Raw genomic sequence first — 19,944 nt, 5'->3', positions numbered from 1 at the left:
TACTCATAATGGAAGTACCTGCTCATTCAATTGTCTACATGTGCCATAAATAAGGATACCAAAATTAAAGGGCATTGTCAATAAAAACAACAATTATCAAATGTTAGAAATTTTATTATCAATAAATAATTACAATGTAACATGCACACAACTACGTAATGCCAAGTTTTGTATCAGTCGTGCACTACTACAGGATTTGAAGTGTTTCAAACCAAACAAATTTTTATTCATAGCATTGGAAACAGAACACACATTTGAATGTACTACAATAAGAGTAAATCCTTTTATTTTGAAAAACAAAAATCTGTTAACAGTAAAAAGAAAGAAGTTCTTGAGAAACAATTCTAAATTCTGCAAATCAGAGCAAAATCATTTTAAACTCTCAGATCAGTCTCCATAAATCGTTAATACTGTCAAAATAGCCATGGAATGTGTTTCTAGTATGATTTTATGAGAAACAAAATGGAAGTGAATAGTAACATGCTTCTCAATCAATATTTACAACCTATCAGCTAAATAAATATAGTAGAATCACAGTCATTTGAATTTTTGCAGCTAGCAACTAAAACAAATTCATTTTTGCTGTACAGGCTGCAGCTGTGCAGAGTTGAGAAAGGACTGAAACTGTTGGTAAGGATTATTCAGCAAACTCTGGACATTGCACCTGTCCTTAACTGAAACAGGTTGTTTTCCAAGAGGTGGTGGTGGATGCTGAAATTGGTTTGCTGGTGCAGCATTCGGTGTTGATGTTAGGGGAACAAATACATTGTTTGACTTTGCACTGTAAGACGTATTAAAATTATTTGCCGCAGCACCACCACTGAATCTGGATGGTTTTGACTGCCCATCAAATTTGTTTGAGTTGAAAGAATTAGATCCGCCATTTTTGTTATCCCACTGTCTAGGTCCAGATGAAGCAAAATCTCTTGGTCCACTACGGAAACCATTCTCTCTCCCTCGACGACTGAAATTGTTGAATCGCCCTGAAATAAATAATTCATCGAAATTAGTTGTGCCTATCTCTTGCAAAATTATGAAATTCACGAATTCTTTTCTGAGAAACAGACAATTTTGCTTACCCTTTCCTCCAAAGCCTCCTCCAAACCTTGCCATTTCACTGAGTTTTGGATTTATTACTTGGTTTGCTTCTTGCAGAACTGAAATCAGATCCCTTGCCTGACGGCTGTTGTTTTGTGTGAAAAATGCGTAAGATGTTCCAGTTTCTTGGCTACGTCCCGTACGTCCAATACGATGGATATAATCCTCAGATGAATTAGGATAATCATAGTTTATCACAAACCTTATTCCTTCAACATCTGGCAAAACAAAAAATATATCAGTACAAATACCTTTCTCAGCACATGCATAATTTCACCTTACTGTACAAGAACTTTCCATTACAAATAAGTGTTTTTCACTACTTACGTCTTTTACAAACCTGAAATCCAGCACTCGGAATAATTGCAACAAACATAGTTTCATCTTGAAATATAACTGGCTATGCACTGAAATGGACATCACAGCAGGGACTCCAGTGCCTCAAATCAGTTTAGGATAAATTAATTTGGTACTGACAGTTACAGGAATTTGGGAGTGGTATGTGGAGAACAAACTATGGAGGTAACTTCATAGACTAAGGATAACTGGCACTGGAGTATGTAGTTTTTTGGGATATGTATGGCATCAAGCAGAGAATCTAACTCTGAACTGCGATAGTAGCATCATTCATCAATGTTACAAAAAAATCCACATAAGTTGTAGACTGCTCTCTAAAAATACTGCTTCCCAAGCAGAGGCACTGCCAGATTTCATTTACACAACTTTCACTATCTCGCATGTGCCTCTGAAACAAAAGACCAGACTGATTAACATCAGAAACAAACATGATGCTTCAAAAATAATCTCATTGATACTACTGTTTAAAACAAGAATTTCACTAATGTCTGAATGGAAAGCTGTAGCTAATAAGCTATCAGCTGAACATACAGACATTACCAAACACTTGTCATTTCACCGTAACTTCTGAACTGCATAACAGCATGCATATATACACACATTCAAATTAAAAATATAATTGTGACATCTCATTTCTGTGATACATGAAGCTTCTAAGTGAGTTATTACTCCATGTATTTCAAATGCACAAATCACAAAAACAAATGAAAGCCTTCTGGTATAAATGGATTTTCAAAGAACTTAGTCCTCATAGGCAGAAAAAATATAAATGAAAACAAATAAAACAATGTGAGAACAAACAAATGGGATGTCCCTTAAGAAGGTGTTATTTTGTGCAAAAATTGGTGACCAGAAAGAAATGCAATTAAAGGAAATTGTATATATATGCAAAAAATTATACCGAACCATTACAGCTCAACGAATGCAAAAAACAGATTCAGCAAACAACAAGATCAACCAGTCTGGCTATATGAGCTACTATCACAATATTATCCCAAAATCAGTCTGCCCGTCCATCTCAGACTGTTTACATTACCATTTTACGTAGGAAAGTATGACTGACCTAAACCTCTTGCTGCAACATCTGTGGCGACCAAAATGGAGCACTTCCCACTTCTGAACTCTGGAAAAGAAAATACAGTAGTAAATTAACCACTGCCATGCAATACATTTTACAGTAACAACAGATTGTAGTTTAATTCAATTTACATCAACTTCTAGCTAGTGAATAATTATCACTCACAGCTTGGGAAGACTTCTGCTATGTAGTTCATGACTTGACCGTAAATTTATCAGGAACACCAGCTATCTGACATAAGTTTGAATTAATACAGGTTGTCCCTTTCAAGTGTCCATTGCACAGGCCCAAGAAAAAAAACTATGAAGGGCATGATAATGAAACTGCACCATATGATAGGGCATCTCAAAGAATTTGTATTCCTACACCAGACATGCCTACTATTGTTACCACATTGCAGCATTATCGCATAGAGTAAAAATGATGACACCACAGGAGTGCCCACAAGCAATACTGTGGTTTGAAGGAACAAAATCTGCTCATCACTATGTAAAGAAATTTGAAATGAATGGATCTGATCCACCTGATGTAGAAACAATCAATGGTGGTGTTTCAACTGGCACTGCTCTGAAACATTCTAGCAGTGCACACCAATGTACCAGGAGACATCGTGGAAGACAGACAAGAATTTCTCAGAAGCCCACATGTCAATTCGGCCAAGCAAAGATGCTCTGTGTAGATTACCAGAACAAACCTGACAAACATTTGCTACAATTATGCAACAGCATATTGACATAAATGACTGCTTCCCGTAACCATGTTTATTCTAAGATGAGGCAATCTTTCATGTAGCAGGGAACTAATTGACTTGTTCACATTTAAGGCTCACAAAATCTATAATCAGCACACTATCACTGAACATGTTCAGTTTCCCCTAGTGAAATTCCCTGATTTCCAAACAAGTTTCAGCATTTTTCCCTGGCAAATTTTGAGATCTCAAGGATAAGTAAAGACCTAAGTTGAGAAATGTAATGACTTCTGTATTTCTAAACATGTGAGCAAAAACCTACATATTAACATCAACATCTTTTGTAAGGAACTGTTTTTAGATAGAGAAAGCAAGCCATATGGTATGTGTGTTTCATGAACACCACTGGTTTTATTTCAATGAAGCAAAACACATCTGATGACAAAAAAATGCATTTTGTGGGAGTCGCAAGACAGATTTCAAATACCTTCACTACTTTCAGAAATAACCTCAAAAAAAGTAGGCCTCTCTAAAGAAATGTGTAAGGTGCAGGCTAAAGTCGTGTAAACCACCAGTAAAATGTTGGTTCTATGTTCAGTATTGTCTACTAAAATCAGTCGCCCGTGGCCTCTGGCCTGCTCAGGAGCACCATAGTCCTGGGTACATGGATAAACCATGAAAATCCGCAGCATTACACCACAGAGACAGACCCAGCCTGCAGGTAGATTGGTGGGACTAGATCCAATGGGCAGAGGCCACACATTAGTGGGAAACTATGGGCTTCAGATTGGCAGGTCTGACCCGTTAGAAATAGCCACAGAAATGGGCTGCAGTTTTGGCTTATCGAAGTCCTAGCTACGTTTCGTACACCACGTTAATGAAATGAGACCGTAGTGATTACCTGCACAACATGGAACTTGCACAAATACTCAGAATCAACACTAATGAAGATAGGTAGCAGCTCACTGAAGTTTTGCTGAGCCAAAACAAGCACATAGAAAATCACACTCTGAACTAAATTTTTGGCCATAGCCTTTTGTCAGGAAACAATAGTGCGCACACATTCATGCAATCACTTAGACAACTCATGTACACATAACCATGGTCTCCAGCTGCAGCGTCAACAATCTCTGACAACCAGATCCAAGCAAAATACTACTCACCTCTCATCGGCAGCTGCTAAAGTAGCAGCAAGTAAAGGTGGCAGCACTGACTGCAAATTGTGAGTAGGGGAGAAGCAATAAGAAAAGTAAAGAAGCGACACACGTACTAAGCTGCGACCAGCCATCAACAAAGCACATCTCAGTAAAAAAATTTCAGCCAGCTGAGTCAAAAACAAGATATCTCCAGTTTTCTCTAATGTCCCCGACATGTTTGAAATTCCCTGATTTCCAGAACTTGTGACAACCCTGGAAACAGTGGGAAGTTCTGTCACCAGTCATTGCTGGCAGAAAACATGTTCTCCCAGTGTTGACAGTAAATGCAGAAAATGTGAAATACAATTCTGCCAAAGGGCATAGGAACAGTTAGTTAAATTAAACCATTTTAGTCCTTCAACCGAAGATTAGTTTGATGCGAGTCTCCACAGATGTATCCTGTTCAAGCCCCTTCGTTATGTTTCCTTTATTTTCCATACAGCTTAGCCTGCTTACTGTATTCAAGCCTTATTGTATGGAGCATAAATTTTATCACTGGTACCCAATGAAAATTTCAGCAAGCTACGGGGAGCAACAGAATTAAACCTGTTGTGGTATCAGGAGTTCTTATAGTTCACCAAAATTGTCAATGCTTGAACTTTAATATTTGAATTGCTGACAGATACCTACACACACCTCTAAGTAATAAGTAACATTCTAGAGTTTAGTTCCTAATAAAGCAAAGAGTAATACAGTTGGAAATGTTGAAAGGACACTGATCCACATATCAAGCTCTCCAACCTTTACCTCTTTTCTCCAGGACACAGCTGTTCTGAAAACTAGGAACAGCCTTTTCTACTTTTAGAAGTTCTATAGACAGTTACTGGAACTTCACTTGCTGTAACATGCTCACCATCTACTCTTATAGCTAGTTTTAAGTGAATTCTTTTCATGCAATTATCTATAGCAGAGAAACTTGAGGACAATTCAATGTCCCACTGCCAAAAACTAAATACAGTGAAACCTCTTTATAAAGTTTCTCCATATGATGTTTTCATCTATGTTACATCCATTTTTTTCGGTCCCGACTACAAGCCCATATAAATGATGTTATTTTCCCCTTCACTGTGTTTCCTCTATATTAGTTTCCTCCATCTAACCCTGCTCAATTATTTACCTCTAACGTTTAAATGACTGAATGTAGACGCATCGTTTTCAGTTCTGTGGATTCACAGTTTGCACCAGCTCGGAAAGCCTGCGCTCAGCGTGTTTCATAAGTCAGCGGAGGAATCCGGTCACGTCACATGTGACGCACATTCTGCTTGCGATCTTTTCGGCACCACTTCAGTCGATGCTTTGTATTTGTAGCGTGTTGTGTGAGCTGAGCAGCTAACAGTTCGTGTGCCTAGTAAGTGTGTGTCTTCGATATAACTTTTTTTTATAAAGTTTTCATCAGTGGACATGAGTGAAAAGCGGAAGAACATTTCTCTGGTAGAGAATGTTTCTATTATTAAAAAAGTGGAGGTATCTCTGAGTGAGTCGCATGGAGCTAGCAAAGCAATTGGAACTGGCCCCTTCAACACTCAACACTATTATGAAAAACAGATCGTTGACAATGGAAGGGTTTGAGAATTGTGGAAATTCTAAAAATGTGCGTTTGAAACCATCAACTTACGACGAAATGGAGAAAGCTTTATTAACTTGGTTTCAGCAAGCACATGCTGCAAACATTCCTATAAATGGAACTATTTTGAAGGAGAAGGCGCTTCAAATATCCCTGCAGTTAGGAATAGAAAATTTTAAGGCGTCCAATGGATGGATTGATTTCGATAGCATCGGTTTTGTATACAAAGCGGAACGTGGAGAAAGTAAAAGTGTGGATGAACCAACTGTAGCTCGTGGATGCAGACTCTCCCTAATCTGATACATGGCTACAAACTGCATGACATTTATAACACTGACGAAACCGGCATGTTTTTCAATTTAATGCCGGATAAGACATTTACTTTTCGTGGGGAAAATTGCCATGGCGGTAAGAAGAGCAAGGAACGTCTTACCGTTTTTTAGTGCACAAACGCCGATGGCGGTGAAAACCTGAAACCTTTGGTTATCGGGAAGCCAAAAAATCCGAGGTGCTTCAAAAACATTTCCATGTTTCCGTGCAAATGTGGAAACAATGCCAAGGCATGGATGACAAGTGATAAATTTATAAGTTTTCTCAGGGAATTTGACACCAAAATGGGGAGTGCTGCTGTTTGTGGATAGATGTGCAGCACATCCACCAGACGTACCCTTTCTGAGAAATGTTGAAGTAATTTCCTGCCACCCAACTGCACCAGCCATGGTGGTGTTGGTGAAAGTGACAGCGACAAGGAAGATGACCCTGTGCCCTCATATACTAAAGCAGCTGAAGCCTTTGAAACATTCAAGAGGTATATGATGGCCCATAGACTTGAGGACATAACAGTAGTGCAACTTGCTCATTTGGAGCAAGAAATAATTGCCGTAGCGCCTAGGAGAAATAAAAACAAGCATGCTTGCTTGAATATTTTTAAAAATGTTATTTTCAGATTGCGTAGGTTCCTAGAGATTTGTTCAAATCTAAGTTCTGTTACATAATTTAATTATTAAAGTAAATTTTTTGTAACATTCTTTTTTAATCTGTACCATTTACTGTGTTGGTATGTAATATTTTCAGTATGTCATAAACAAAATTTGGCTCATATTCTACAATTGGGTCAACTGAAGAACGGGATACCACCCGCCAGCTTTGGACAATGATGTCAATCGTAAGAATCTGTTCTAACTTTTTACAGTACAAACTGATCGATTTACTTTTACCCATCCACCTAGCGAGCCCCATGTTTTAATTAAAAAACTTATCAGATGATACATTTATCATTTGCATTGAATATCATATGTTGTGAAAATTTAAAATGTCATCTATGGCACCATTTGTCAAAGCTGATTAGTGGCATCCCGATCTTCAGTAATGCCATATATTTATTATTTGGAAGCCTCCCTCTTTATAGTGTTTTCCTCTATAGTGTTCAGAATTTGTGGTCCCCTGAAACACGTTACACAGAGGTTTCACTGTAAATGAAGGACAGAGTTGATGAAGGACAGTATCAGTAATTGCAGGTATTGAAATTAACAAGGTAAGTTACCTTTAGGCTGAAAATGGGGATAAGTGAGTGTCTTAAAACATATGCAACAAACGTGACGGAGGTAAATCTAGAAATTCAATGGACATGGTCACCAAAGGTCAAAATGAGCACAAGAGCCCTTTTAAAACTGTCACAAGGCATACTGTCAGAGTGAAAACAGTTGTAAACAAAAGGTCTTGCATGCTCAACCTCACATGCATCAGCGACGTAGGTATGAGAACATGCTCCCGTTGTATGGACTTCCTGCACTTCAACAGGAATTATGTAAATTGCTCCCTTTCTATAGCAGTTTGATCACTGGTTGACCTTTTACAGAGGGTTACAAACTCTTCCTCCCAATCATCATTCATGTCTAGATGGGGTTGGGACAAATTACAGCAATATTAAGATGTACCATCTGCAAAATCTTCATGGTTATTTATAGTATGCAGATGTGTACATAGACTACAATCAAAGAATAAAATGCAGCAATGCTTCTCCTGATATGGAATGCAGATCCTCATCACAAGGTGGTAACTTTAGCAATGAAACAAGTGAGAAACGTCTTCAAAAATTGAAGAACTGGAAATTTAGAACTTTAAAATGTATAAACCATAGATGTTCAATTTTTGCAACAAACTAGTTTAGGTCATTATTCTTATACCTTTAGCACATCTATGTACACTCATTTCCATCAACACGAGATAGGACAACTTATTTTTAGAAGTATGTAGACATATTTATAGGTATTTGAAGGTATTTTCACCCCCCTGAACTGTAAGAAGAAACAACAATCTACAGAAGATTTTACTTCCATTACGAAGTCACGCAGATAGCTGGTGCACAACTAGGATGACATTTACACAATGATGCCTTATTCCATACAACACTTATTTACACAATACTTTTTAGAGAAAAGGCAATTAATGCTTACCTCTCAACACATAATCTCTTTCTTGCTGAGACTTGTTTCCATGCATACATATGGCACGGAACCTGCAAAATATAAGGGAAATATTACATTCATATAATCTCAGAATTGTGCACTAAACATTTCTCACAACAAAAAGACTGACTGAGAACCTCAGCCAATTCACGGAGAGTAAAGCAAATTTTAACACACATACAAAAATAAATAGCTAGTATTTACTACATCCTAGAAGGATCCTATAGGGGAATAGACAAGTCTTTGAAAGGCAAAATCTGGGCAGTTGCAACCCAATATTTCCATTCTAGAATGGAGTAAGATTTGCCTCACACTAATTCCCATGTATTGAGAAAGTGTGTAACTTCCAAATGTAAAGAGTCATAGTTTAAACATGATTAATCATTCAATATTTGTAGTTGTTAGGACTAATTAGTTCAATTTAAACGTAAGATTCTAGATCAGTTTTTAATTTGTTAGTTTACAGAAGACGATCAATAAGGATTCCTGCTTACCCATAATTATTCAGATTCCTTGTGATATCTTCCACCTTCCTCTTAGTTTCAACAAAGATAATTGTCTTAGAGTCTCTTTCTGAACCTATTTCTTGTAATAGAACATTCAATCTGAAAAAAATTAAAATTGGAAAGTTTAAGAAATAATGCCTAGGATTTACAATTTGCAAGAAAGTACAACAATGAAGCACAGCACAAAAGCTTTGTGTTTGAAGTTGTTATAGAACATTATATAATTCAATAACTAGTACACGTAAGAAATTGCTAGGGTTGGAAAATTAGAAGTGAGGATAAAATTGCACAAGGAAACAAACTGTGTAAGCAAATACCAACCTTACATCTGATGTTAAAAAGTAACACGCCTTCACAGCTACCAAAATACGACAAATTATATAAACATCAAAGAGGTAATAAGTACACCATGCCTGAAGAGTGCTGTTATCCCAAAACTGAGTACTGAAATAATGAAAGGCCACTCCATTTGCTGAAATGTACTGCTAAGACTTGACAGATTTGAATCTACACCGAAACAAATCTGTAACTTATTGTTACCAGTTCAACAGACAACAACAAATCTGTTTAATGAACCATTCAATACAATTCGTATTTTGATTTTTTTAAATCACATCTCTTACCGACATTAAGGGGGCTTCCAGAATGATCAAGTTGCTTGAAGACTTAAAATTAAATCTCTTTTATATTTTTTGCACTACATTTTGAAAGAATTTATTTCATGGTTGTGTTAATTACAAAACTGATATTTGTATTGTGTGCACATTGCTGTCTCTCAGTTACTAACAGATATTTAGACCAGTTGTAATGTTACCTTATGAACTTTGCAACAGGATGTGCCAGTGCCATCTTTCTTTGCTGTAAAATAGCTGCCATGTATGTGTAAGTGTTTTGGATGAAATCAGCAAAATCAAAGAAACTTATTTCCTTGTTTGTTCATGTACAATTTCTCATGTGAACTGACTAAATTCAAATACATTTGTATCAAGAATGTTAATATTGATAATGCATCAGTATGAAATGACAGAAAACCAATCAAATCTTAAAAGCAATCCTTAGTTTGAAAGTGGTCATTTTTAACGAATATCATTTATTACATAAATGAAGAGAATAATCACTGATAACAGTTGATGTCCAAGAATATAATATAATCTGTAATCCCAATTTCCTACTGAAAATATACATTTATACATCAGTTGATCCTGACAGAAATGGCAAAAAACTTAGATATTATCCTCATGGTTACTGAACTGAGGGAACAATATCGTTAGACTGTGCACGCAGTTTTAGGTGGACTGGGAAGTGCCATTGTTAATGCATTAATATGATATACATGAATGTTTAACATACCTGGAAAAACTGAACTTACATATATACGAAGTGAAGAAAGAATATGTAACTTACACTATGCTGCTTAGAAGCAATATCAGATAATGGCAAAACTGAGTAGATTTTAAAAGTTTATTACATAAAATATATCAGTCACACTACACATTACTGCAGTTTCCAATTACTTGTGAATGGCATGGATTTTTATGAAGGTCAAAACCAGCTCTGAACTGTAAGTACTTGTTAGGCACTGGAGTGGCCTTTCATTAATCCTAATTATCAGTACTCTTATAATAAAAAAATTCTCCAGCACAACACACAAATGTTTGACCAGCTGATTTTAATAACTACATAAACATGGTCTGAAAACTTTCAGTAGTCACTTTTGAGCAATAACTGAATTTCAAAATTAGCGTTTGGAAATTATGGTAAATTGTTACCCAATGGACACTATTTGGAGTGTCTATGACAACCTAACCTAACCAATAGTATTTATGTCCACCACAGATTAATCAATGTGTTATGAAGCCACCCAATTCTCATATTCCATTGCAAAACACAAACTGATGACTGTGTGTTTCAATTACAAAATATTTGAATCTCCACTGACGAAATTCCCGCAGACTAAATGCAGTGTAAAATTTCAGAGCAAGTATCACCGCCAATCCAATGCTAACTGTTTCACTGCATCTATACAGCAAATATGTCAAAAACTGCAGCTATATTCACTAATAATGCAGACATCACAGAAAGATGACAATGATTCTGTTAATACAGACATTTATAAAATGCCATCTTGCAAAGTAACAAAACTCAAATTGCAAGTGTGTAGCAGTTCTAGTTTAATGTATGCACTCTTCACAAAAAACTGTGGACACATACTGAAATGTAATAAAGGACAAAACCTCAGATGACCATAACCAACTAGATTAAATGGACAAAATAATTAGTCAATTTCAAACAGTTGGGTCAAACCATACCAAGTGGTACAAGAAAAAAAAGAACTATTAAAAATATATTAAAGAATACATTCAGCTAAGTGATGAAGATATTAATTTGCAGCCCAGAGTGTGTTGAAGTAAATGCATTTTATCTGAATGGCTTAGGACAATCCACTACTGAATAACTGTAAAAAGTAAATGCTTGCAAATATGAAAAACACGCAGCCTGGAACAAAAATGGCCACCATTTCAAAAGCAAACAAATTTTTTAAAAAAAATTTCTGACTACTAAACATTGAGGAATTCACCCACCAAATATAATTTTTTTGCGATGGTTAAGCAACCAGTGCTGGACCACTTGGTATGAATTGCCCCAGTTATGAGGCCAGGAAAATTTTTTTGCTAAATGGCACTTTCTGCGTGGGCAAAGAAGGCAGGTGCTATCAGTCAGTGAGGATGGTGCAAAGTATATACAACAACCTCAAACGTTTAATCCAACTGTATTTAAGTGAAACAGATCTGAATTGAAGAGTTGGTGATCTCATCTAGAAGATCTAGTTAGTATTCAAAATGCCAATTTCAATATTTTGAAAAACCAGCATTCATCACTGGAACCTTATATTTTCTCTAAACTATTTTCTATTTGCTTTTGTTGTGCTCCCTGGTCAAATTTGAGGACAAGTGTTTTATGTACATAAAGATGGGCTAACACACCAGAACTGGATGTCAGTACACCAAACTGTGTATTAATGTCTCAATGCTAAATAATCAACAAGTTAAGATTTGAAAACCACTACGAAAGACACAGCAACTTTTAACGTGTTTCAGATAATTTACATTCTGATCCAGGATTTTAAATTTACACGGTATATTTATGTACCATATCAACAAGGAAAAGTGAACCAAAATTTCACGACTGCAAACCAAACTGCATCAGCAAATAATAAAGTGCTTACTTTTGTTCCTTTTCATGCTCTTGGCACACATCAACAATTTGCATTATGTTATGGTTTGCTGACAGCTGCAGAGAACCAATGTTGACCTGAATGTAGTTTGTGAGGAATTCTTCTGCCAAATTTCTGACTTCCTTCGGCCATGTAGCAGACCACATAAGTGTTTGTCGATCAGGCTGAAAATACACCAAGGGTAAGTGATAGTACATGAATTAAATGCCTGTAATATGGAGAAACCATACTATCAACAAAGCTTTATTACTTGCTTCCTTTTTCTAGCAGTAACACTGATAATCTACATTATTTTCACTTATATACAAAGTAAATCTGTTATTGCCTTGCTAACAACTATAAATTATAAAATGCAAGTCAATCATTACAGTTAGATAAATACTGAGAATTTTCTGAGATAAGCACACTAAAAATTGCTCAGTTAAGTCTGGAACCCACTAATAAGAACTTTAGACATTCACCTTGAAAGGGCAATAGATAACTGGTCCATGGAGATGCTTTTTAAGCCCTGACCCCCCCCCCCCCCCCCACACACACACACACACACACACACACACACACAGTTTCTTACAACTTACACGAATTTGGCTTATAATCTTTCTAATCTGTGGTTCAAATCCCATGTCCAGCATACGGTCTGCCTCATCCAAAACCAAGTAAGTGCATCTTCGTAAATTAGTAGTTCCACGTTCTAGGAAGTCCAACAAACGACCAGGAGTTGCAATGACTATTTCAACACCACGCTCCAAATCCCGGGCCTGTACAGAACATAAAATGAATCAAATTGTTTTCCAAGTGGGTTAAGATATAAGCTGACAACACTGAGTACACCCTGTTTAACAAACAAGCTTATGTGGTAGAAATAAATTACCTGAGGGCCTTTCGGTGCACCGCCAAATATACAGGTATTACGAATGTACGATGATGAACCAAAATCTCTGGCCACTGTCTGAATCTGTTGTGCCAATTCCCGAGTGGGTGCTAATACAAGCACAATAGGGCCATCACCCCTACTCAATCTTGGCTGGTTTTTGATGTGCACAGTTGCTGGCAAAATATACTGGGGAAAAAAAAAACAGCCATTAAAATGTAATTGACAGAAATGTTATACTGGGAACAAAACAACAACTTATACTCACTGCCAAAGTTTTTCCAGAGCCAGTCTGTGCAATGCCAACCATGTCTCTACCACTCATTGCAATGGGCCAGCCTTGGGCCTGAATTGATGTAGGTGCTGCAAAGCCAGATCTCCTGCAATTATGAACACAAGATAATCAGAATTGGCCATCTAATGATTTAATGCATTTCTAGACAATTAAATGTAAACCTACCTAATCTCATCCACTATGTACTCAGGAAAATTTCCTTCTTCAAAACTTTGTATCGGCCTTGGAGTTTCTTGTCCTCTAACAGTTATCTGCTGTTCTGAACGATAGGCTTCCACTTCATAAATGGGCCTAAAAATGTTTAAAATTAAGTAACAGAAAAATACAGATCAACAAAACATTTAAAGAAAATCCACCTACCTGTCATTAATTTTATCATGTGGTGTATAGAAGTCTTTAGAAAATGGTGTTAGCAAAGTGTTCTCCCATTGTGGCTTCCTTAGACTACTTCCTAATTCACTTCCTACACCCTGATTCTGGGGTGAATCAAATCTGCTGGGTCTTCGGTCTCCAAAATTTGGTCTGCCACCACCAGATGCTCTCCCATTCCTATCTCCACCAAATCCACCCTGCTTCCTTTCTCCTCCAAAGCCATTTGGTTTTCTGTCAGTACCAAATCCTCCCACACCCTTGTTGTTTCCAAATCCACCTCTGTTGCCACTGAAATTACTTCCACGCACTGACCTGAAATACAGAAAAAATGCCTTCAGTTACTGAAAATATTTACACAAACTCAGCAACATTTAATTTATAGACGAGAGAGAGAGAGAGAGAGAGAGAGAGAGAGAGAGAGAGAGAGAGAGAGAGATGAGTGGGGAGTGTCAAAATACTTGCCAAGTGTGTGTTATTGACACAGATGCAAATGACTCCTAACCCCACAAATGAATTCTGTGACTAGAAACAAACGAAGTGCAACAAATATATGATGAAATCACCATAAAAAAGACGGCAGATTTCTCTTACCATGAGGCCCTGAAAAGCGTGCAGCACTACATGAGTAACCACTACATATGGATACCTCAGAAACAGACTAATATTTCATTGGCAATATCACTGTTGCCCATCTCAATGGAGAAGATTCCTCAAAGCCAATTCAAGAACAGGAAGTTCTTGTTATGTACTCTCTTAGGGAGACCAAAGAATCTTATTTTTTTAGATGACAACACCCCTCGTCACCAGGCCACAGCTGTCCACTATTGCTCTGAAGATGATGCAAGACAATTCGAGGGAATGGTTCAGCCACATAGATCACCTGACAAGAAAACTGTCAAATGTTTATGGGACATTCATGGACAACTGTAGGGACAGCAGTGCTTAATATTTTTGCAGAGGACTACCAATAACTTGCCAAGCCAATGCCACATCAAGAGGTGTATCTTGACTTAATGTACATCAAGGTTGCAGAGTGGCAACTGAATCAAAGTATTTGTCAACAATTTCCATATTTTCCCAGTGAACTACATTTTCCAGTATAATACTGCATTTTTCAGAGGAATCACCGTTCTGCATTATCAAAAACCCAGTGAAAGACGCAAAATGAAAATTAGCATTCTGTACTTGGTTGATTTTGTGTACCTAATTGCAGACAGGCTCAAGGAACAAATTTGTCAGAGGCAGTTCACATATTGTAAGATGAAAATGATGGAAGTATAATATGTAAATAATATGCATTTCACCAGGGACTTTCATAAATATAGGTTCTCTGAATTTGTTATTTTAGTTATGACAATCAGTACTTAAAATAGGATGCAAGCTTAAACATTAGGCTATGCTACAAGTGAATATTACAACCTTCGGCATCCACATTTGTTGACTTAAGGGGTCACAATATCACAACTCAACAAGTTTTCTTGAAGCTGAACTCATCAATTAATCAGGACAAATACTCTGTCTACATCCAACTTTGGTTGTTATGTTTTGGAAGCTTGGCACCACTCAGAACCACTTCCAGTACAAATGGTGATTTCTACAAGTTTCCAGCATGGAAACTGTTTCCATGGAAACAAATTTCCTCATGCAAACCACATCTCATTTATGTAAACTTATTAACATATCTTCTGCCCCAGTGAATGAATTTGAGGTTAAGAGTCAGTATCCCCATTGAAATTATGGTTGTACAACCAGATAAGGTGGCAATTTTCAGCACCTGGAGATTTGCTGAAGAAAAAGATGTGATGAACAATGCAGTCAACAAGGAAACTAGGTGCTACCTGTATGAAGTTAATACCTCACTAATAGCCAGTGGTTCCCAACCTTCCTTAGGCCATTACCACCTGAGTGCAATCACATTAGCTAGTACACCTGCCACCTATTGCCTCCCCCCCCCCCCCCACCCACACACGCACATTACCACTAACACTAAGTTGTAGAATCAAACACTTTTCTTAGAATACTTGTTTGAGAAAGTATTTATTGATAACTTATACAATCAATTTTATTGTCTGTAAAGTTGATAACAGTAATGATCTTTTAAAATAATTTTAGTTTCGTGACCAACAGTATCAAATCTTTCGGCTTTTATCCCTCAGAAAATTTCACTTTATCCTAAAGGTTCCCAGCTTACAATTTTGGTTATCAAAACCACTGATGTAAAACTGAGCACACAACTCAGATTGCTGTAAGCAAACTTTGTTTAAGAAGCAAAGAAAATTGCTAGCAAAAGTATCATTCGCTATCTACATCTAACATTGTGGTGGCTTCCAATCATTGTGCGAACTCAAACAGCAATGTGCAATCGAAAATTCTGCCAGCACCAAAAGTGCACCTCTATTCATTAGGCTGCAGGCCAAGTTGCAGCTTGTCACTCACTGGATTCTATGTACAGCTACTTGAACCACCAGTCCTGAAAGCATTTTTCTGAAATTGTTCGGCTTGCTACAGGAAGACAATCCACACATGTAGCAATGGGCAAGAATCTCAACACAGGAAAACCTGGCTTTATACTGTGTGAAACAAAATTAAAATTCCCAGGAAGGAGTAATAAAGATTATGTCACTAACATTTACATGCAACATCTTGCAAAAGCTAAAAACCAAATTTTGGAAACTTTTCATTGTGTTTACGTAAGGTCTGAAATGGATTTGCTAGCCCAGTTAAATATAGCAAGTGGCAAACTGCTGTTACAATTTCTGATTTAGTCAGCACAATCACTATTTCTCTTCAATTAGACGAGATGTGAACAGCATCAGTTCAAAATTTCCACTTCACTGTACAAAAAGCCACTCCAAACTAGTGAAAAATTTTTGAAAACAAGATCAAGCCCGACAGCCCAAGAACTTTTTTAAAATCTCTTGCATTTATATGGGAGCAAAAATCTATCGCAGAACTGGAAAACCAGAAACTGTCAGAAGATTTCCAGGATCGATTTTGAAGTAATTACATGATCACCCAGAAGTGTCACTGCAAAATCTGTTTACAAAATCCTGTTTTGGGTGACAAGTCATTGTGAACCCAACCCATACAAAATATTTATAACAGCAACACTTATTTTCACCATATGCTTATGTTTCCTGCAAGTAGGAAAGAATGTGTGTGTTGGCAAAGCCAATGTATGTGAATCAAACGTTGTAGCACTCAGTGGTATAGCACACAGTTATGCTCTTGGCCACATTTACCTCAATACTACAGTGCTGTATATGTAAGAAGGAAAGTGATTTCTTCACAGAAATTTAGAATGGAGACATGTTGCCTTCATCCCATTCCACTCCCTCTAACTGTTGACTACCCTGTAAACTGAAAAATTAAGTTTCCTGTCCTCATTTGTCCAACAAGTATGCAGACTTGTCACATACATTTAACCTCAAATACAAAAAAACCTGGAAAGATTTTACCCCTAAGTTTGAGTAACTGTCAGTACTAGTCAGCACCACAATTTGTCACTATCTGCTTCTAGTACACAAATTTCAGAATAGAGCAATGAACACAGCTCACAGAACAGCAGCCATAACAAATAAGAGGAAGACTGAACAGTTTAGCTTATCAAACAAAATGACATGGCAAACTATTAGAAATATATACATTTACACCTAATAATAAAAGTAATAAACAATCTTAATCAGATTTAGGGATTAAACTTTTGACAAGATTGGAGCCTACAACCTGCTGCACATCAGATTTATATGCCAGCTGCTGCACAAACGCAAAACATTGCGTTAAACAGTTAAATTTGTAACTAAAAACCCAGCCACAACAAAGAATTCCAGCCTTCATACAATGCCACATGTGTCACATGATCCAGCCCCAACACATTTCAACTATCAAGTAAATTTAATCGGATTATACTTTAAATTTTTGAAAAACTTGCCTACATTCCCTCCACACAAAGTACAGTTTATGAATGACAAACTGCCAAGTCCAACTCATTTTAAAGAGAATTTCTTTGAGCATTTGATTTACATCTACAGCCCACCTATGTAAACGAGAGGAATAACTTTCAATACTTAACATGTATTAGTTACATCCTACAGCCCCTAGCATTTTTCAATATCACACCAACATTAGGCTCCACCTGCTTCCAGTCAATTTTTTTTACAAAATTGAGACTTACTTTCACAACTCAACAGGAGTTGTAATAATAGTTACATTTCACAATAGAATAATTCTGCAATATTAAGTTATTCCACCATCCCTCAAAGAGCAAATGAACTTACATTCATAAAGGTTTTATTCTACAAATACAAAGCAGGATAGTACTCCAAAGAACAACCAAATTTTTTAAGACCTGAACTCTCAAGATAACAGCTTCCATGGGATACCCACTCTTAGATTATCTATCAGTCAGGCTTATGTAATCAAAGCCAAATCCAGTTTACTGTTGTAATGACAGCAAAGGCACTGCCAGCTCTGCAGCAGCAACCAGAAATCAATTTAGTTGACACACCCATGTACACTGCCTTCCAACACTCCTACAAATGTGGTTCGAAGTGTACCTCTGAATACAGGGTGGCTACTCAAAATTGAGCGGAGGGGGGTTGTTTATGGAAATCCCTGATAATTCTTGGTGTGAAGAGGAATGGTTTCATGAGGAGCTCCAGGTAAATTTACAGTGAAGGGAGTGGGTGGAGATTACAATAATATGGAATTAAAAGAAAATATTCAAACATTGATAATTGATATTATACACGTAGTTAACACAGTTAGAAATACTGAGCATTTCGAAATTTGTGAATTATAGAGTTGAATTTCAGTGCTACAGTAATAAATTCCCTGAGAATTCTTGGTTTCGCAAAATTGGCACCCCATCTTTCGTAATTCATGGATGTCTGGACATTGAGTAACACACATTAATATACTATATTCAGTATCGACAAGGGTGCAGTAAGTAAGAGGTGAATGCAATCCAGCGGGATCTGGGGGGGGGGGGGGGGGGGCTACATCACAGCTAAATCTAGATTATACTAAATTCGAGTACTACTTAGGTAACACTTATCCTCGACAGCAATAACATTAGAAATAATTTAACTTCTACTCCAGGAGAACAATGAAAACATTACATGCTATTTTCGTCTCCAGCGAGATTCGAAGAGCACTTTTCATCTCGCGGTTTCAATCCCGTCCGAAAGATTCCGTATGGAAACCTACCACAAGCTCCCATATACAATGGGCAAAGAAATAATTCGACCGCATTAGTTTATTCTCATCATTCTGAAAAATTTGCACTGCCAACCCAACCCCCCCCCCCCCCCCCCCCCCCCCCGCATTGTGACGGATGAACCGATTATAAGTGCTTTGGATAGACCTAAATGTTTTTAACTTCCACAAATTCAAGTTTCCGTGAAACGAAAGTAAAATATATTTAACAGCGTCATGGTTTAGCACGTTCACCTTCACCATGCACGTCTAGTAGAATCTGTCAAATTCCGAATGAATACGAGACTATCGGATATTCACATAACCGTATAACACAATATTTATTCCATCGTCACTAAATTTACTGAAAATACCAAATACTCGCAACACGAGAAAGAGTTTCAATAAAATCGGGGCATTTCCGCGAAACTTACATGTTAGAAGAGGTTTGGCTGACGATTGGAACTGAATACCAATTAAAACCTGAAATAAAATGAAAAATATTAGTAATTATTAATCACATAAGTTAAATGTCATAAACAGTAATGTAATCGACAAAAATTTACTGTAATTTCACAATTTAAACCCAAAATATCTCAGCACAAGACAGAGGCACTCCTTACCCTCTAACGACAAGATGGCGAAAGGACAGATATATTGCGCATTGATTGCAAATTGCCGTCGGCGTCATTGCAACCGCCAGATGGCAGAAGGCTAGCCCAGACATGCATGTTATATTGGCGCCAGTTTATAGAGTCTGCTAATTTGATGTAGAAATGCTCAAATTTTTCAAATACTAGACTGTTAAAACTATTCAAAACTACATAGTAATTCATATTAATAAAGAGCATAATCTAGCTAAGCGATTTCAATTCATTGCTGATACTGTACATTAACCAGCGTTTTCAAATCCACGAATAAATATCTCCCGACTGGTGCTGAAGGGCAGGTGACAGCTTCCAGCAACGAAGATGCCAGTTGATAAATTATGAAGCCGAGAGGCGTAGAGCTCTGTTGCCA

General features: G+C 37.1%; 1 protein-coding gene across 2 annotated transcripts; it reads right to left on the bottom strand.

The window, feature by feature from the left end:
• Positions 1 to 93: 93 nt before the first annotated feature.
• LOC124788131 (ATP-dependent RNA helicase DBP2-like) lies at positions 94 to 19,636 on the bottom strand. Of its 2 annotated transcripts, XM_047255270.1 has the most exons (13): positions 19,548 to 19,636; positions 19,359 to 19,407; positions 13,717 to 14,040; positions 13,522 to 13,647; positions 13,330 to 13,441; positions 13,062 to 13,250; positions 12,769 to 12,948; positions 12,182 to 12,354; positions 8,944 to 9,054; positions 8,438 to 8,499; positions 2,519 to 2,578; positions 1,080 to 1,316; positions 94 to 983 (listed from the first exon to the last, which is right to left on the bottom strand). In XM_047255270.1, coding segments are annotated over exons 2-13 (1,986 nt in total). In that variant the 5' UTR covers positions 19,361 to 19,407; positions 19,548 to 19,636; the 3' UTR covers positions 94 to 573. The 2 variants fall into 2 exon arrangements, 1 of the variants encoding a protein (XP_047111226.1); XR_007016061.1 differs by lacking the exon at positions 94 to 983 and having other exon boundaries at positions 1,175 to 1,316; positions 1,426 to 2,578.
• Between the last annotated feature and the right edge of the window lie 308 nt (positions 19,637 to 19,944).

This window comes from Schistocerca piceifrons, chromosome 3 (assembly GCF_021461385.2).
Source record: "Schistocerca piceifrons isolate TAMUIC-IGC-003096 chromosome 3, iqSchPice1.1, whole genome shotgun sequence".
Taxonomy (NCBI): Eukaryota; Metazoa; Arthropoda; class Insecta; order Orthoptera; family Acrididae; genus Schistocerca; species Schistocerca piceifrons.
Note: the sequence above shows the minus strand (reverse complement) of the source record. Positions and strands in the feature narration are given on the sequence as shown.